Raw genomic sequence first — 20,665 nt, forward strand, 5'->3', positions numbered from 1 at the left:
GAATACGTTTTAAAAGGAAAATTAGACAACTATTTAAGTATTTCTCCATTTTTATGATTTACAGTTTCTTTTTAATTAGATGTAAAATTTATTAGCAATTTCAGAGTGATAACAGTTTCTGGAATGCATGAATTTTATGTGACAAATAACTGGTGAATACAAAACTGTAGTTTGGTTAGCATAAACTGAGTCAATTTATGTTGCTTTCCTTACTATACATTATTATATACTATTAAGTTATTTTATGGTTTTATATTTATATTGAGGTTATATTTATATTGAGGTTATGAGGTTGTTGTTATTATTATTATTATTATTATTATTATTAATTTTTATTTTTTTGCTGTCTATGACATATCCAGCTGTTTATGACCCGCCAGTTGAGAATATTCTACTGTCTCCATTTCATAAGATAGCAAAGTGATTAGTGAAATATTTTAATAAAGCATTTACATAATCAACAGTAAGCATGTAATGGAAATATGTCATAATCCAGTTTTTAAATAATAATAATAATAATAATCCACAATAAAGTGCTGCCATTCATACTCTACCAACACCTAGGGACAAAAGAAAAAAAAATATCATAACCCAACAGAATGACCCAAAATCAGTATAAACAGTGAAATAAGAAAACACAGCTCAATATTATTCCATAAATGTTTTTAATTAGTTTTGACTGAGATTTGAATTGCACAGCATATTTCTGATACTTCGTTTTCACAGTTTGTTTGTGCCTCATTAGACATTTGCTCATGTGGCACCATACTTGCAAGTATATACATAGCTTATATGTCTTACGACTGACCCTGACCCATAAATAATAATAATAATTATTTTTTTATATATATTTCATGTGATTTATCTGGAGTTTTCCTCTTATACAGTTAAAGTCAAAAGTTTACATACCCCTTGCAGAATTTGCAAAGTGTTAATTATGTTACCAAAATTAGAGGGATCATACAAAATGCATGTAATTTTTATTTAGTACTGACCTGAATAAGATATTTCACATAAAATATGTTTACATATAGCCCACAAGAGCAAATAATAGTTTAATTTATATAAATGATCCTGTTCAAAAGTTTACAAACGTTTGATTCTTAATACTGTGTTGTAACCTGAATAATCCATTCAGTATATTATTATAATATTATTTTCTCTTGTAACTATGTACATGTCTTTTATGCAAAATATCTTATTCAGGTCAGTACTATTTTGTATAATCCCTCTTATTTTGGTAAAATATCTAACATTTTGCAGATTCTGCAAAGTGTATGTAAGCTTTTGACTTAAACTGTAAATACTGTCTTGTCCTTCTTTAAAGTATGCAGAGGTATCTGGGCGCAGAAGGGTATCTACAGACTAGATTGTCATTTGTTGGGTCTGAATACAGTTGTGATTTTGTAGTTTGCTTAATACTCCTCACTTACTTCCATACTTAGACACACACTCTTTTAAACTTCTGTCCCACCTTATTCACTATGATCTGGTGGGTAAAGATGGCTTGGCAAGTACTGAGACAGATAGACATACATTAAGCGGGCAGACTAAAAACAACAATTACTAACGCTGACAACACAAGACAAAATCAACATCCAAGTAAGTATCCTTTAAACCCCATGTCATAGATAAATAAATCATAAAATTAGATATTTTAAAGGCCAGCATTATTTTCAAGCAACTCATAGGGAACATATCTGCTGTTTTTTTTTTTTTTTTTTTTCTCATGCAAGCTCTTTTGGCAAAGAAAGCAAGCAAAGGAGGCTGTATTTCCTCCTGGATGCAGTTCCAGTACACCATTAGTAGAGTCCTGAGCTCTAGGGTCGAGCAAATGAAAAACGTTTGAGAGTGGAGTTCTTTTTCGTAGGGAAGAGGGATGTTGATCATCAGCACCCGCTAGTCAGGAAACGCACAATGCTTTTCAAACATATGCAGTCTTCCCTGGCTGGATCAAAGTGGATTCTGGGCTGGTAATTTCCCAGAATACCAGCAAAACACTGAATATGTTACAAGGTTTGAAAAGAGGGAGAAAAGCAAAGCCCACAGACTCTCATCCCTCTCAGGCCATCTTATTCCCCAAGAACTCAGTTCAGTGAAATATAGCAAATATATATTTAAACGTAAAATCCCTCTTGCGTTCTTGCTTCTTCTTTTCTTCTTTTGGCAAAGCTTCTCTACATCACATTTTCAAAGAGCTGCATGGATCTCATCATGTTTTCATCCTGGTGAAAAAAGAGAAGCTTTTAGATGTAATTCATCAGTTTGACCACAGTGAGGCAGCATAATCTCTTCAGTGAAATTGGTCACATTGCATGAACATGACAGATGATTTTCAGTTTTTTTTTTCATACTGTATATATACAGTATGTGGCTTTTACACATTTAAAATAGTATTAAAAATAATATTAAAGTGCTTTTTTAAAATAAAATACCACGTGTAAATCACTCTTATGCCTGACAGATATCACTGAAACAATCAGGCTCTGCAAACAGTAAAAAAAAAAAAAGTAAATAGTGCTGTTTGTGAGTCGTAAATCATTTTGGATGGACATGTCTTTAGGGGGTGGGGTTTGATGAAAGGGGTGTGGCTGAAGAAAGGGGGCAGTCTAATTCAGCAAATAATCTAATCTAGTATACTTTATTGTGCTTGTAATTCTTACTATTCTGGCATGGAAAGATATTGTGAAAGTAGTAACAGTATGCTAGTATGCAGTTAGAAATTCACCATAAGACTAATGCTATGTGTACACGAGGGCTGTTGTTGATGATTTTGGTTATTGAGTAATCTGTCGATTAATCTGACAATTAATCAAGTAATCTGATAATTTTATATGTATATATATATATATATATATATATATATATATATATATATATATATATAATTTGTGTGTGTGTAGTAATGAAAATAGACCTAAATGAACAATAGCCTTTAAAACGCCTTAAAATACATATATATAATAGCAGTGAGGCAATAATAATTAGTTCAAATAAAATATCAAAAGCAAGTAATTATATGGTTTTATTAAACAAAACTATTAAAAAACATAATGTATTATAAACAATAGAGCTAATGTACGTTACACATAATGACAAATGATTGCAGAGGTTGCCAATGGCCTGACGATTGTTTTTACACATTACTGTGCGATCTAATCCATGTTTAACATTGACTCAACAACATTTAATTAAAATGTCCACTTAATCTTTAATATTTGCCCATTTCTTTATGATACAGCCACTGTAATTTCTTGAATATGTGGACATCAAAATGTGTAAACTCAGAGTGAGGGTTTAAACTATTACTTTGAAATCGTGATGAACAGTTAGCATATTGAGAAAGATAATGATCAATTCTCCTGTGTTTCTGTAGGTTTATAAATTATTTACCTTACAAATCTGATGAAATACACGAATAGAATCGATGAATCGTTGCAGCCCTAGTGCACACCAAACACGAAGCAAATATTTTCATCGTGTTATTGCTCTAGATTACTCTTAGGATGTTTTTTTGTGTAACTCAAACTGTACGTGTCAATAAGCTCTAAGGTGATGGGCTTGCGTGACAGCGTGTCATGCAAAATTTCTGCTTGACTTGAAATTTTTCAACTTGGATAACACAATATCGCATGTTTGCTGCAATCACGTCGCCCGGCATGAGTTCATGTCTGTTTGTGTCTTTGCGTTGACTTTGTATGTAATCTGCTTGCGTGAATATTTAAATTAGCTTTTGGCGTGCACACATCTTAAGGCAGACGTAAATAAATTACAGAAGTAATATGAACATACCTCCTGACAGGCAAGCACAAACTCTTCCAATGTTACAACTCCATCTTTGTTTTTGTCCATTTTCTGTAAGAGAGAGAAAATTGATTTGGGTTGCTCTGCCATTTATTTCTTCTCTTTTGTTGGTTTTGATTGCTTCTATTGTCCTCATTTCTAAGTCGCTTTGGATAAAAGCAGCTGCTAAATGACTGAATATAAATGTAAAAATCACACATAGGGAATTTCTATGGATAAATATAACTGTTTTATCCAAAAGTCAAAAGAAATGTAGCCTATAAATCCATATAAAACTGTTTTGAACAACGTAATGTTTTTAAAAAGAATTAGTTCACTTCCAGAATAAAAAAAATCTGATAATTTACTCACCCCCTAACCCATGTCATATAAGATGTGTGATATGTAGGATTTTTCTACATATAGTGGTCTTCTGTGGTTCACAACAGTTTGATCTTCCAAATTGCAGTTTCAGTGTAGCTTCAAAGGTATCTAAACGATCCCAGCCAAGGAGTATGGGTCTTATTTAGCAAAACTATCGGTCATAAAAAGTTATATATTTTTAACCACAAATGCTCGTCTTGCACTAGATCTGCAATACGCATGCGCATCTTCATGCATTGTGTAATCACAATGGAAAGGTCACGTCACATCTGTGTACTTCTGTTAACAAAGGTAGGGTAGAGCGAAAAACCAATATCCAACTTCAAAATCAACCAACATCTTTGTTTTACCTTATTTTGTAAAGGGCATTTGACTTTCTTTGCACATTCGCTTTGTAAACACTGGGTCGGTACTTCTGCCTACGTCATGCATGCATGATTACGTAATGCCTGAGGTCGAGCAAGACTAGGATTTGTGGTTAAAAAGAAAATTAACGATTGTTTCGCTAGATCAATCCTTTATTCTTCAGCTGGGATCGTGTAGAGCAATTTGAAGCCCCATTAAAACTGCAATACAGGGTATGCACAGGCGTCACTTTCCCGCTGAGACACGCCCCCTCAGCCAGACTGAGTGGCAAAAGAGCTTTCAGCCAGAATGGATTTAATAGGGAAGATGCGAAAACACGATAATCAGTTTAAACTAAAAGTTGCTGAACCTGATATAAGGTTCCTAACAACTTAACAAATATTCAGTGCTTAATAGATATCGATGCAGCCTGAAATTGTGTTTTCTAACAGGTATATGTGTCTGATTTTGATGCTGGGGAAAATAAATAAAGCATATTTGCCTGTGAACTCATTTTGTAAATACAAAATAGGTTGGTTTAACCCCGGTGTTCACTTCATATCACATTATTGATCACATATCAATAATATATATCGTCCTATTGTCCAGCTGAAAAACGTATATAGTTTTTGTCAGTGTTTATTTAAAAACATCCAGTTATGCAGAATTTAAGATGGTAAATATTTAGTTGATGACTTGTCAATATGTTATACTACAATACAATATATAGGATATGATTTTACTGCACAATTCAACATAACATGAAATTATTTCGCTGCCTGGAGACCATTTTGTTTCTTTGAATTGCAGCGATTCATATGCTTCTCTTTTCAGTAGCTTTCTGCAGTCTGTATAAATATACCTCAGGTTTCTTATCAGATCTCTTTGTACAGTCAATCGCAAAACTCGTTCTTGTTTTAGAGGTGTTTTGTGTGTTCTGTCGCAGCATTCGCGTTGAAACCGATGCTGCCACTCAGTCTTTTTACAGCCACTTCAGCTGATGGTGACGTCACATGCACATGGAAGTTCAAACTATTGGGAACCATAGAAGTCCTCTGTATGGAGAAAAATCTATGAATGTAATAAACCATAATAAAATAATACAATAAAAAATAAAATTAAACCTATGCGACTGAAGAAAGACAGACATGAACATCTTGTATGACATGGGGGTGAGTAAATTATCAGGAAAATTTTATTCTGAAAGTGAACTAATCTTTTAATGAAAATTATCACTGAATATAATGGGAATTTAAAAAAGAGCCAGAAGTCTTCATTTTAATTTAATTTAATTTAATTTAATTTTCTCAAAGAATCCACTGAATAACTTCTTAATACTAACCTGAAAGAAGGCATCCACATGCTGTTTTGGTACATCCCCTTTTAAAGCCGGATACGTGTACTTCCCCATCATGTCATAGATGGCCCTCACAATCTCTGTCATTTCCTGTAAGGTACATGAAGATTGATTGAGTTATTGAATTAAGTTATATTAATTATGGCTGCCTTTGTAAATATGATTACCTCCTTATTAATGAATCCATCTTTGTTAATGTCATAGAGATGAAATGTCCATTCTAGTTTCTCTCTGACCGTCCCCCGCAGTAGAGTAGATAGTCCCATCACAAAGTCCTGAGAAAGAGCCAGAAAATCAATCTGGTGTGTAACATCACTAAAATCTATATTTTCCTGCTGTGCCAGAACTCCACATTGTTCATACCTCAAACTTTATGGATCCATTATTTCTGGTGTCAAACGCATTGAAGAGATAATGTGCATATGTGCTGGCATCTGGTACGGGAGTGACAACAGACGAAAACATTAGACACTTTAATTCTCTAAAATGTAGTAATTATAGGAAGCATATCGTATTTAAGGATTTCACTTTTCAAGTACCTCCATGTGGAAAAAACTGTGCATAAATGTGTTTAAATGTCTCCTCATTCACCACTCCACTTGGACACTCCTGAGAGGAAAAACAAAACGTATTATTATCATATTATATTATAAATGGGTTATTGGCTTGAGACTGATTCTTGGATATGCAAATTTGATGTGATTTCTTTAATTCTTCCACAAATCACTTGCAGTTATGCAACACATTTTAGTTTCATAAGAATGATGAAATATATGATGGGCTTCAATGCTCTGCCACTGCCATAACATTTTACACAGTGGTTTTGCTAAAGCTTTTTAACCCAACAAATATGAGCTGCTTTGTGGGTTGCTGAGCCTGAGTGTTTATGTGTATCTAATAGAGCGTGTGAATGCTGGTATTGTGAAATATGACTGGCTGACTGTTGCTTGAGGCTAGCACACAGTGATTAGTGACACGCTGGATAATGCAAAGAGGAACAATAAGAGTTTACAGAGTTTTAAAGACAGATGAGACACGGCAAACAGAACCACAGGGACAGTATATTCAGATGAGATTTGATGATTCATAAGAGAAGATATTGAGGCATAAGGATATATTACATAAACACTATAAGCTTCTTATCAGATTCCAAAATGTGTCAAAAGACATTTGTATAAAGTAAATGTGCAGATGTGGGAGTGATGAGAAGAGAAATACCGTGCAGCATACATTTTTGAAGCCTCTGTAAAGGACTTGTAGCTCTTGCTTGGTGAAGTTCGTCTGTGCTTCGAGCTGCTCGAGACCCTCCGGCCGATGGCAGACCATTGTCATCTCTAATTCATCATCTATCTTATCTAGAGAGAGAGAAAGAGACATTTCAGTTTCAGACTGATAAATGATCACTGCTTGCTCAGAGGTTGCTCTTTCACAGCACAGTAAATATCAACTTATATCTTAGATGTTCCTCAAATTTTGTTGACAGATTAAGGCTAAGAAATGCATGAGAAACGACTGCTTTTGTATGGAAATCTCAGGTTTTATCTTAGCAAATTTGTGCACAGCATGTGAAATTTTTGAGTTGAAACTCAAAAAGTTGAATCTGGCATGGTAATCAGTTCCTTTGAATTTTTCAAGCAATATTTGTATGTTAGTCAGTTTTGACAGGAACACTAAAAATGTAACAAGATGGGGAAAAAATGTCCTAAATGTTGGAAAGAATCCTCACACTTTTTGGTTGCCACCTCTGTAGATACAACAGTAGCAAAGTGTTGTTCCATAATGTGAAAAAGGAAAATAACAAAATGTAACACAATTATTATTGTGCTTTACCAGTGGAGACAACTGGAGAATCAGTAACTCTAAGGCTTACAAAGTAGAAAAGTCAACCTGATCTCATGTGGTGGCAAATTTTTGCTAATTTGTACATGTTTTACGATTTCCCCAATTTGTATGAATTCATACGAATGACCTAACCCTAACCCACAAACCTACCCATCACTTGAATCTAGACAAATCATACAAATTCATACAAGTGAGGTCATATAAATAGGTTGCGAGATAGCATTGGAAAATTTCTAAAGCCTGAAGAAATAGAAAAGACAGAGAGTGTAAACATAGGTATGTTAAACACAAATTGGAAAGATTTGATGACCTGAGTAGTGAAAATCCAGTAACACTCCCTAAAACTTACTATTATCAGTGTAATTTACATCAAACTTATGAAAATATCATGATTCTCACATCAAGTGGTGGCTAATATTTTTGCTAAATAGTAGGGTACAACAGGGCTAAAGGCCTTTGATATTATTTTCCTCTAAATTACTACATGGCAGAAAAATGTGGCGTAGTACTTTCCAAAACATCCACTTTTCCAGTTTGCGAAACATTTTGAGTCTCAAATACAAAAAAATGCTATTTTCTTGAAGCCTTTGTCAGACCAACAAAATTGCCCCAAATGTTGTCACAACTAGTCAAACACAGTTGTCTTAACAAAGAATTTCACATTGTTGAAATGTAAAGGCTTTGTGAGTTCCCAGCATGCATTACAGCATGAATAAATTATGCTGTTACTGTTATAGGATTATAGTTTTGCTGTTTGCTGACTTAATTAAAACTTTTTGTTGTGTAGTTTTAAGGCCTAGAGTATGTTCAACCACTTATCTCTCTGCTGGATATCTTAGTCTTGTAAGATGTTTTATAAGCAAAAACAATGTTGTCTACATATTAGACTAAGTTATCCATTAAAATTTCTCTAACAATTCACTGTTTGTCATTTGTAAATAAACAAAAAAATGATGCATAAAAAAACAAATTACCTCAACGACAGTCATTGTTGTTTTTAGTCGCTGTGACAAGACCTTTTCTATTAGCAAAATAAGACAATCAGCATTGCATGAACAAACAAATTTATGTTGGCTAAACAAAGTATCTTTAATGATAAAAACTAAAAAACTATTGTTGAGAGAACTCAAAAGTCTTACTGCATCAAGTTGCCTAACTTTAAGTTTTCTCAACTGTTTATTTTTTACAGCTTTGACGTGATCACGGGCAGCAGTGCAAAGTCGATTCTGTGCTTACTTCATCTAATATTTGATGTTTTTAAAAATGTTGTAAATTTAAGCAGCAAATAAGAATCGCTAAAATGATTCAATATATCTTAATACAAAGGCCTTCTTAATGATTTTCAGTTTTGTTTAAGATAATTAAAACAGCAGTTTTTAAATAACGAAAGAATATGTAAAAGTATGCTGTTGGGGCTAAAAATGTATACATGAAGCTGTTTTGTTTCTAATAGTTTAAGCAACTTAGGTAATTATATTTGGTTTATAAACATTATTTTAAACATTCTGCACTTTTTATGCATTCATTATGCACAAAATAGTCCTGTTAATTTATTGCTTTGAATAAACGTGCATAAGTACTATTTTGCTCGATGCACCCTTGTGGCCTCAGAAGAGAAGCCAAAAGTTTTTTTTTCCCCCTAACTAAAATGATGCCCTTTAAATTCGGATGTAATTCAAATATTGATAATATTTAAGTACAAAATTTGAGTTTTTTAAGCCATTTTGACAGCCAAAAAAGACACTAAAAAAGCATCTTTCTGTTGGTCTGTGTGACCAACCTGAACCAGTTGCAAAATCTGCATAGGTAAATCTTTCACTCTCATGTGAAATTCCCAATTGTGTGGATTCCAGTTGAGATGACTGGATTTCGCTCGTCAAAATTCCCCACACAACCCTAAATATGACACCATCACACCTTTGTGGTATCAGTATTTAAAATACACAAAGAACAGTGATCCTAAGACTAACTACTGAATGTCTTTTTAACAGCAACAAGCAATCTTTAATTTGGATTTTAATTTGGATAACATTCTTGCTTCCCGGTGTAGTGGGTGAGATTACAGAGGCATCATGGGATTGTCGGTGGTGATTAGAACCACGCTGTTTTCCCTCCGCAAAAACAGAAACTGTGCTTGGGGCAAACCCACACCATACACCTCCACTTCAAAGACTTTCACTTTGGTAGGAAAGAAACTTGGATGACTCATGTGTTTCACACACAGGCCCCCTGCAGGCCTTGCTGCTGCTGCTGTGTCAGCTCCAGCAAAATGATTGGTTGTGGGTAGAGAGGCAGATGGGGTGATAGGGGAAATCAGTAGAACGAATGAAAATGGCCATGGGTGGCTTGAGGGAAGACCTTCATCTTTCACAGAACACTGGAGAGCCATTGCATCTCCTTATAAATGCTTCAGCCCTTTATAAATCCTCTCTCTAGTTTTCGTACACACACACTTTAACCTCCTATATAACCTCAAACACACAAAGAAGTGCTTTTATGGTGCTGGTGGTGCTAACATCACAGCTAAAGGTTTGTAATATTTGAGATGTTAAAATAATTGCTCAGTTTGATACACTGATTAGGTGCAGAAGGAACTCTATCCATAGGTTGATTTCCCTGAAGAGTATGAACATTGTGCTGCTTTCAAAAGCTCGATTTGTTTGAGCGAGCCACTGTGTCACTTTTGGCTTGACCAATAGTGTGTTTCTGGGGCGTGGCTACCTGTAATAAACTTGGCTGGTAATGTCAGGGATGTGTGCTTGAATTCACACAATCTTGGACCGTATTGTGGTCAAACCATATGCTGGTGAAGTCATAGTTCTCTATTTGATAGGGCTCCAAACTATTTTGAATTAAGCCGTCAATGGCAATCTATTACCTCAGTTTTCCCCTTGTAGTCAACATATGGCCACATCAGCTTTATGATTTATAGCACAGCCAGTAACACAACTCTCAGTCACTAATGAGTTTTATTCAGTCTTTATTTCCTATAGCTCTCAGCATGCCCCTATTTCCTGAACACATAAACGCACCAACGCAGTCACACAAGAAGATAAAGAATGATCTCATTAGGCATTTCAGACTAGTTTGGACAATTTATGGAAAACAAATGAACCTGTTTCATCATGTTTAGCAGACTTTGCCAGCTAAAGACCTGCTTAGAGCATTATGAATGTCTGGGGTCATACATATGCTGGTGGGTAACTCGTGGCTGAGAAGCCAGTATGCTTTTCAGCAGTGACATTTCACCAGTATGATCTTTCTGGTGAAGCTGGTTGACAATGGAATTTTGCTGGTTAAGCTAGTTAAAAATCCTAGGGATTTTGGATGCATCAGCATCCAAAATACACTATGCTCTACTATTCTTAAGTTTATATTTAAAGAAATGAACACTTTTATTCAGCAGTGACCCATTTAATAGATTATAATTGACAATAAAAACATCTGCAGTGCTACAAATTATTTGTGTTTCAAATAAAAGCTGTTCTTTTGATTCATAAAAGAACAAATATGATCAAATAAATGCAGCCTTGGTGAACATAAGAGAAAAACATTTAAAAAAAAAATCTTACCAAACCCAGACTTATGAACAGTGGTTTATGCTATGTGGGTGTTTCTGCTTATATGATGCTGGTTATTTGTGAGTTAAATTCATCATAGCTAATGCTGTTCTTTCTTTCTTTATTTTTTTTTTTGGGGGTCATTTTAGAAGCTTGAAGGAGAGTTCTGGAAGTGAAGGAGTACTTCACTTCCAGAACAAAAATTTACAGATCATTTTCTCACCCCCTTGTCATCCAAGATGTTCATGTCTGTCTGTCTGTCTTCAGTCGTAAAAAAATAATATTTTTTAAAGAAAAAAATTCAGGAATGTTCTCCATATAATGGACTTCTATGGTGCCTGTGAATTTGAACTTCCAAAATGTATCTTCTTATCTAGTGAAACGATCAATATGTACAAAATTGACAATTTATATACTTTTTAACCTCAAATGCTTGTCTTGTCTAGCTCTGCATGAACTCTGTGTATTCCGGTTCATGACAGTTAGGGTATGTCGAAAAACTCCCATCTCATTTTCTCCTCCAACTTCAAAGTCGTCCTACATCACTGCAGAAGTACTGACCCAGTGTTTATCAAGTAAACATGCAAAAAAGGTCAAACTAGGGCTGGGTATTGAGTTTGATACTTTTTAGGCACCGACCGAATTGCCTTGATACCATAGAGTATTGAAAAACCTCTTGTCGTTCGGTACCAAACTTTGATACCTAAGGGGTTAATCTCGTCAACATCAGTGTAAGCCTGCAGCACTAGGTGTGTTTGACTAGAAGCGGCGGTGCACAGATCGATGGCTTTCACACTGCACGCGGAATGCTCAGCCCTTTAGAGCGCAGCGGCAAAAGTTAAACTAACGCTGTGCCTGTGCTTTGGTCGACGCAGCAACACACCTGCTAGTTTACACCGGTTACACTGTGGCTCACACGTGAGTCTGTAGCGTGAAAGCATTAACATACAACCCCCTTATATATAAGGCTACGTTTACACTGGTGTGTTTTTGTTTAAAAAATTAAATTAATCCTCATCCATACTGGCATTTCAGAAAAGATATCTGTCCATACTACACAACCGAAAGTGAGCGTTACGTGATCATTCATGAACACTGTAGCATGATGCTACATAAGACAATAAATAAGATTTATATTCCGCTTTTACTCAAAACTCATGTTAAACCACCAGCGAGTGTTCCGCGAGTGCTCCGAGTCAAGAACAGCGATTACAGAAGAGAGAAGGCATATAACGTTATACATACCAGCAGACAGCACTGGAAGGAGCTAGTGCTTAGTGGAAAATGAATAGAAATTATGATTCTGTCTGAGGTATGCATTTTAAAATGAACATGCACTAGTGTGAATGTAGCCTAACAGATGTGTAAACTGAAAACTTTTTGAGCTTTATTAAAATAATTTTCACTGATTTATTGTGTTGGATATATTTTGTTCCTTTGTGCAGTGGCTCAGGAGTCTTTGAATCTGTATAAACGTCAATAAGCTAAATAAATTATTTTGAGATAATGTAATTATAAATTGATTTTATAAAATTGGTATTGAAAAAAGTATCATTCAAGAACCGGTATTGAAGTCAAGGTATCGGTATCAGTATCGGCATCGATATCGAAATTTTTTGAATGATACCCAGCCCTAGGTCAAACGAGTAAAAATGATCTGTAAATTTTTGTTCTGGAAGTGAACTTCTCCTTTAATAGCTGCTGAACACCATTTACTTTCATCGTATTGAAATGAACAGCATGCACATTCTGATGAACATCTTCTTTTGTGTTCCACAGATAACGTAAAGTCATACAAGTTTGGAGCGGCATGAAGGTGAGTAAATGATGACAGAATTCTTATTTTAGAGGAACTAGCCTTTCAAAACATCACTGTAGTATCATCTTAAAACAACACACTCTCCACCAGCAATTTTCAGGTCCTACAGCATCAACTTCATTCTTTTGCCAATCTTGCTTCAGACTTAAATCATCCTATATCACTGTTTTACCTTTTTTGTAAAGGGTGATTAATCTTCTTTGCATGTTCACTTTGTAAAGACTGGGTCGGTACTTCTGCAGCGATGTAGGATGATTTTGAAATGATCTTTGAAGTTGAGGGAGAAAATACAATTTGAGTTTTTCGACATACCCTAACTGTCTTGAACCAGAAGTTCAGGCAGAGCAAGACAAGACGAGACAAGAAGAAAAAAAGTATTTAAATTGTATGAAAATAACCGATTGGTTCACTAGATAAGACCCTTCTTCCTCGGCTGGGATTGTTTACAACATCATTCGAAGCCGCATTTAAATCGCATTTTGGAAGTTCCAATTTAGGGCACCATATCAGTCCATTATATGGAGAAAAATCCTGAAATTTTTCCCTCAAAAAACATAATTTCTTTACCACTGAAGAAAGAAAGACATTAACATCTTGAATGACAAGGGGGTGAGTACATTATCTGTAAATATTTGTTCTGGAAGTGGACTTCTCCTTTAATCTCTGATAGATCTCTGACATTTTCAAAACAAATTCTGTCTCCTTGGAAAGCTTGCTAACTATTTTAATCAGCTCGACAAGATAAGTTTGTAATGAAGAATATAAACTTGAAGCTGAACTGACAAAGCAAACAGCATCCATTAGCTATGTGTCTTGAAGAACTCCCAGATATTGTCGGATCTGTCGGATAACTGTGATGAGAATGTAATGGATACATCTCAAGGGAATGACTGGAGGAGAAGCTTCTGCTTGCACAAGAACTCAACAAGGCAGTCCTTCATTTCATCACTCTTAATTATCACCTCTATTCTTTTTAACACATGCAAACTGATGTGACAGTGAGAATGAAAAGGGAAGGTGAGAGAAAACTAAGGGGAGCACACCTAGGAAAGATGTAGTTTTAATTATCATTGAGAGAAGAGGTGAAAGAAAGAGACCAATAACAGATTTATTATTATTATTATTTATTTTATTTTATTTTTTGCATAATGGGTATCTATCAATAACCTGTTAAAAGATTTATTTTCCATATCTCCATATTACTTTATTTATTGTCTCCACAATGAATGTCTATCAGTAAATTAAAAGAATTTTTATTTTATTTTATTTTCCATTTCTCTACATTCATTACTTCATTGATTGCATACATATCAATAACATGTTGAAATAATTATTTTTAATCTATTTATTTTTTACTTTATTTTCCATACACTCTTAAAAATAAAGGTGCTTTAAAAGGTTCTTCACAGCGATGCCATACAAGAACCATTTTTGGTTCCACAAAGAACCATTCAGTCAAAGGTTCTTTAAAGAACCATCTCTTTCTTGCTTTTTTATAATCTGAAGAACTTCTTTTGCCACAAAGAACCTTTTGTGAAACAGAAAGGTTCTTCAGATGTTAAAGGTTCTTTATGGAACCATTTAGACAAAAAGGTTCTTCTATGGCATTGTGAAGCACCTTTATTTTTAAGAGTGCATATATCTATATTCATTACTAGGGAGTTTTCACACACATTTCACGATTCGATTCAATTCTGATTCACGAGCTTGCGATTCAATTCAGTACTCGATTAAATTCGATATTGATTATCATGGATATATGTCAGGTACAATACGTGCCAAATTTTCTGAAGGAAAAAAAAAATAACTATGCCATAAAATATAGGCTACATGAGAGTCACTTGTGCTACATTACTATAATATTGAAGGCTAAAATTAACTGATTTGTACACAAACTTAATAAAGCTGCAATTACATAATTATATTTCTACTACAATTCCTTTTTTGAAATATAAACATTTAAATGGTGGCTGTCATAAAACTAGACAGATTTATTCCAACGTAAATTAAACATTGAAGAACAGTCAAATTATGTTTTATGATGCACATATTTAGCAAAACGCTCCTCTCTAGAATACATTTTTTCTAGCTGACTAACAAGTTTATGGTCGCTGAATATGTTTTTTCTTTTAGAGGTAAATGTGACGTGGTGCATTTCCATTTGTGCAAAACTTAGAAACGTTTCCATTAACTAATGTTATGCGACTAAAACATAATTTTTTCCTCTCATGATAAGTCATGCCGATGGATGTTGGTAGGTTTTACGTAATTTGCAGCCACCGCACTAGCCAATTGTAATCGTAGGAGGCATAGGTGTCCATCTTTACAGTATTTACATGCTATAATGACGTCTTTCCACGGTTAAAACACTGATTGAGCGATTACATGAGACATGATACGGATTTCAGTAAGCTGTACTCTTTCTTTTAACAGACTTTTAGATGTTTTTCATGTTTATTTTGTGCTGAAACTAATAGTAAAGCAGAGGAGATGATAATTTCACATTCCGCTTCTCTTGAACTGAAGCGCTACAGCGATCTGTCACTTTGCAGCGCCAACGTGGTGTTTATTGTTTAAATACTGTAATAAAATAGGCAGAATTTGAAATAAGAGACTTTGTTTCATATCAAAAGTAATAAAGCACAAAGCTTATTGTGATTTATTGGATGGGAGCCACACTACAATGTTCCACTCATTGGGCCTCATTCATGAAACTTGCATAAATATATGAGTAAATTCTGAGTAATTTTCACATAAAACAGACCTTCCTGAAAACTCTCCTCCGGATTCACAAACGCTTCGTAAACAATACAATAAATAACAATAAATAATAACGTGTGTCCACCAAAGAGTTTTTAGCCAGCTGAAAAAATATCAGGCTTCTTAAAACGACCAGCTGGTGGCGCTTGTAAACACTTTGATAGCACAGCGTTTTTCCAGCTGAGACGCTTTAGCTGCTATGATTTGGAATATCCACAGTGGCAAGATATTTCTAGTATCTAATCTAGTATCTAAAATTTTACCAAATATAACCAGTAATATTGACTTCTCCATTGTTGTAAGCAGACATTGTACAAGCGGATGGTTGGTTGGTATTTGTCCCATCCCTCCTCTATTTACAGCTGGGTAAATAGTGCCAGTTATCAACTCAACTTAAAAAAAAAAAAAAAAGAGGGTAAGGGCAAATGATCTTGTATTTATTATGGCAGTGCATCGAAATTCAGTGTCACCAGTTTGCCAAAAAGAACACAGAACGTTTTACGCACCATTTACACGTGGTAGGGAGCAGGTGTATATTTTTTTTTGTACCAGCTAACATTTTGAAACATTTTCACAAATTCGAAAGATTACGTCAGAATGGCTTTACTAACGATTTACACAAAAATTCGTCCTGCTTGTGTTTCATGAATGAGGCCCATTAAATTAAAACATGCTACACTAATCGATTCTTGGGACTTAAGAATCAAAATTGTTTTGTGAAAATGAGAATCAGTTAAAATCAAATACATTTTTTTTTTAGACAGCCTTATACATTACATTTATTTATATACCGCCTTTAACGATACAGAATTTAGAACATTACTTTATTTATTGTCTGCACAGTAAATGTCTATAACATAAACAATAAATTAAATTGGAAATTGGAAATTGGAAAAATGGGGAAAACACATATTACAAAAGATGTGTGTTTTAGTATGTAAAGATGTGTGTTTTTAGTATGGGAAAACAGAGATCAGTAGAGAAAGAAAAAGGAGTAAGACATCAGCACATAAAACTAATTGGTAGAGTGGAAGCGCAACAAAGCACAGCATGGGACTGAAACACTCTCCTTCCATCTATTTCTCTCTCTTCCTCTTTAATGCTTAAAACAGCGACAAAGCCCTGAAAACAGCGGCAGTGAGAACACACTAAAATAAACTTAAAAAGACACATTGTCCATTCAAGTAGCTATTAGTGCCATTAGAGTGCTTCCTCTAGCACAGAGATGGAGGAAAGTTAAAAACAACAACAGCACAAGCTTTCTTGTCAATAATTTCTTTGATTTTAGAACTGAGATTATCTCTGAGATTGATTTATGTACCTATTGAACTCATTAGGAAAAATACTGCAGATCAAATTTGTTAGCTACAAGCAAATTGCAGTGCAATTTATGACTTTAGTTTAAAACTAAATTATAATCTAAATTAAACTATTATTTTGTTTCCTCAGATGTTGTTATCAGTGCAGAGATCATTGTTTGACATGTAGCTAGATTTAATGACACTTTAACACTGGTCGAAATGAAAACCAGTAATTATGACTTGCGAGTGTTTAGTTTAATTTTCTAGTTATGTGTCAATTACATGTGTTTTTAATGAGGCAATTATTAACAAGTCAGGTTGAATCAAGTTTACCACCATTTATTCTGAAGACAGGCCAAGTATCAGAAAATAAATTGCAGTTCATGGCACTACATATAAGAAGACTGTCATTAGAAGCCAGCCCTTGACGTCAAGCTCAACAATATATATCCCTCTAACAGGTAATTAACCAAAGCAAGCCGCCCACATCAACCGCGGGGAACACTAGACCACAGTGTTCTGATGGATCTATAGGGGAAGATGTCAGAGAAAAGCGACAAATAGCAAGCAAATAGTTAAACAGCAGGATGAATATTCATGAGCAGCTGCTGTAAGCCAGTGCAAATCACTTGTTACTGCAGCTCTAAACTCCCCTCTTATTAGGACTGGGGTTGGGACCAGAGTCACACCCCTCAAATAGAGCTGAGAAGCCAAGCAAATGCCTCCAGACCAGTTAAGCGTCTTGGATCACTGATCTTTGAGTGCGGAAATGGTTTGCTTGGAGCCTAATGTCCCAAAGCATTTGTCATACGGTAAGCTGTTTGGCTGGAGCAAAGGAACAGAAGACCATCTGCCAGATGGCAGCAGTTTATTATGTCATTTAATTTTGCATTAGACCATTTTAGGAGATTGTAGAAGAATAATTCACCTCCAAAATTGCAATTCTGTTCATTCAAATAAGTTACTCCTCTTTATGTTGTTCCAAACCACCAGTGATTTGAAACAAAAGGGGGGTGTGCAGAATTTAAATTCTTAAGAGAAATCTTAAATGTGAATATATTTAAATTAGTGCTGTCAAAATTAGTGCGTTAACACGGGCGATTAATTTTTCCAGTTTAACAGAGTTAAAAATATTTAACGCAATTAACACAAGGGCTGGTTCTGTCTCTTTTTTTCTTGACAATCTCTTTACGACCACATCAAATGGGGGAGACGCACTCCATCTTCACTTCAGTGTCTGGCGCTAGTCAAACGAGTGCGGGAAAGGTACAGGTGCTGAGGGAGCTTCAGTAGAACAACCGTGAACTATGGTCAGATGAGATGTTGTCAGGCCGTATGTCAGTAAAAACTAATTTACCTGTCCTAGCATGCACGCTTCAATTAACTGCACAAATGTGGCGGCATGTGCTGTAGCGTGTATCATTTCATACTGAAACACGAATGAAACTACGAGCATGCGTGACAGATCTGCGTCACGTTCTGCAGCGGCAGCTCTTAAAGTAATAGCAGCTAAATAACCTAACAATCCAGCTGCTGTGATGTCTGTTAATCAAAGAACAAAAGAAAAAAGAAGAAATTTATAACTTGTGTAGCTTTAAAGGAGAACTCCACTTCCAGAACAACAATTTACAAATAATTTACTCACCTCCTTGTCATCCAAGATGTTCGTGTCTTTCTGTCTTCAGTTGTAAAGAAATTATGGTTTTTGAAAAAAACATTTTAGGATTTTTCTCCATATAATGGACTTTATTGGTGCCCCAATTTTGAACTTCCAAAATGTAGTTTAAATGCAGCTTCAAAGGGCTCTAAAAGATCCCAGCCAAGGGAGAAGGGTCGTATCTAGTGAAATGCTCTGTCATGTCACAAAACTTTGTGTAGCTACTAGCTCTGGGATGCACGTCCACGACTCTACGTACTATTGAATCACGCTGAAAGGTCACGTGGAATGTAGGCAGAACTACAGACCCAGTGTTTACAAAGCAAACATGCAAAGACTATGGAAGTGCAAGTAAGTCAAACGCTGTTTACAAACAAAAAGGTACAACGATGTCGGAAAAGGTACAATGTTGGAAAATGTTGGAGTTTTTCGCCATACTCTACCTTTTCGAGCCGGAGTACACAGACAATGAACTTAGACGCGATTTGTAGTGTCATGGACATGCATCCCAGAGCTAGTGCTACACAAGCTTTTGTGCTTAAAAAATTCTTGTTTTTCAAAAAAAATGATAGATCGTTTTGCTAGATAAGACCCTTCTTGCTCGGCTGGGAGCGTTTAGAGTCCTTTGAAGCTGCATTCAAACTACAGTTTGGAAGTTCAAAATCGGGGCAGCAGTGAAGTCCATTATATGGAGAAAAATCCTGAAATGCTTTCCTCAAAAACCATAATTTCTTGTCGACTGAAGACAGAAAGACATGAACATCTTGGATGACAAGGGGGTGGGTAAAACATTTGTAAATTGTTCTGGAAGTGGAGTTCTCCTTTGAAGGAGAAGTTCACTTCCAGAACAAAACTTTACAGATAGTTTACTCACCCTCTTGTCATCCAAGATGTTTGTATCTTTCTTTCTTCAGTCATAAGGAAATTGTGTTTCTTGAGGGAAATGTTTCAGGAATTATCACCGTATAGTGGACTTCAAAGTTTAAACTTCCAAAATGCGGTTTAAATGCAGCTTCAAAGGGCTCTAAACCATCCCAGCCGAGGAAGAAGGATCTTATGTAGCGAAATGATCAATCATTTTCTAAACAAATTGACAATTTCTATACTTTTCAACGTCAAACACTTGTCTTGTCTATGCGCATGCAAACTCTGTGTAATCCAGGTCATTACAGTTAGGGTATGTCATCCCATTTACCTTTTTTGGTAAAGGGTGTTTGATCTTCTTTGCATGTTAACTTTGTAAACACTGGGTCTGTACTTCTGCAGAGATGTATACTCTTAAAAATAAAGGTGCTTCACAATGCCATAGAAGAACCTTTTTTAAATCGTAACATAAAGAATTTTTAACATCTGAAGAACCTTTTGGTTTCACAAAAGGCTCTTTATGGTGAAAGAAGGTTCTTCAGATTATAAAAAGGTAGGGAAGAGATGGTTCTTCAAAGAACCTTTGACTGAATGGTTCTTTGTGGAACCAAAAATGGTTCTTCTATGGCATTGCTGTGAAGAACCTTTTAAAGCACCTTTATTTTTAAGAGTGTAGGACAATTTTAAAGTTGGAGAAGAAAATGAGATGGGAGTTTTTCGACATACCCTAATTGTATTTACCTGGATTACATAGAGTTTGCATGCGCATCGCAGAGAATAGACAAGACGAGCGTTTGAGGTTAAAAATGATAGAAATTGTCAATTTGTTTGGAAAATGGCTGATCGTTTCGCTAGATAAGACCCTTCTTCCTTGGCTGGAATCATTTAGAGCCCTTTGAAGCTGCATTTAAACTACATTTTGAATGTTCAAACTTGGGGGCACCACTGAAGTCCACCATATGAAGACAATTCGTGAAATGTTTTCCTCAAAAA

The 20,665-nt window shown here is 35.2% G+C and overlaps 1 protein-coding gene and 1 long non-coding RNA gene across 4 annotated transcripts in view; one reads left to right on the forward strand and one right to left on the reverse strand.

Annotated features, from left to right (window-relative positions):
- Positions 1 to 20,665, forward strand: part of LOC127172061 (uncharacterized) — a 34,432-nt gene that overhangs the window by 1,261 nt on the left and 12,506 nt on the right. The window contains exon 2 of the long non-coding RNA XR_007828582.1: positions 13,051 to 13,087. This is a non-coding gene — a long non-coding RNA (uncharacterized LOC127172061). The remainder of the gene's footprint in view (positions 1 to 13,050; positions 13,088 to 20,665) is intronic.
- The window catches only part of kcnip1b (Kv channel interacting protein 1 b), a 50,286-nt gene continuing 30,253 nt past the window's right edge, over positions 633 to 20,665 (reverse strand). For all 3 annotated transcript variants that reach the window (XM_051121113.1, XM_051121115.1, XM_051121114.1), the window contains exons 2-8: positions 7,100 to 7,224; positions 6,409 to 6,478; positions 6,233 to 6,303; positions 6,037 to 6,144; positions 5,855 to 5,959; positions 3,793 to 3,855; positions 633 to 2,225 (exon numbers count right to left, since the gene is read on the reverse strand). In XM_051121113.1, coding sequence (XP_050977070.1) covers positions 2,178 to 2,225; positions 3,793 to 3,855; positions 5,855 to 5,959; positions 6,037 to 6,144; positions 6,233 to 6,303; positions 6,409 to 6,478; positions 7,100 to 7,224 — 590 coding nt within the window. In that variant the 3' untranslated portion in view covers positions 633 to 2,177. The remainder of the gene's footprint in view (positions 2,226 to 3,792; positions 3,856 to 5,854; positions 5,960 to 6,036; positions 6,145 to 6,232; positions 6,304 to 6,408; positions 6,479 to 7,099; positions 7,225 to 20,665) is intronic.

Source organism: Labeo rohita, chromosome 10 (assembly GCF_022985175.1).
Source record: "Labeo rohita strain BAU-BD-2019 chromosome 10, IGBB_LRoh.1.0, whole genome shotgun sequence".
Lineage (NCBI taxonomy): Eukaryota > Metazoa > Chordata > Actinopteri > Cypriniformes > Cyprinidae > Labeo > Labeo rohita.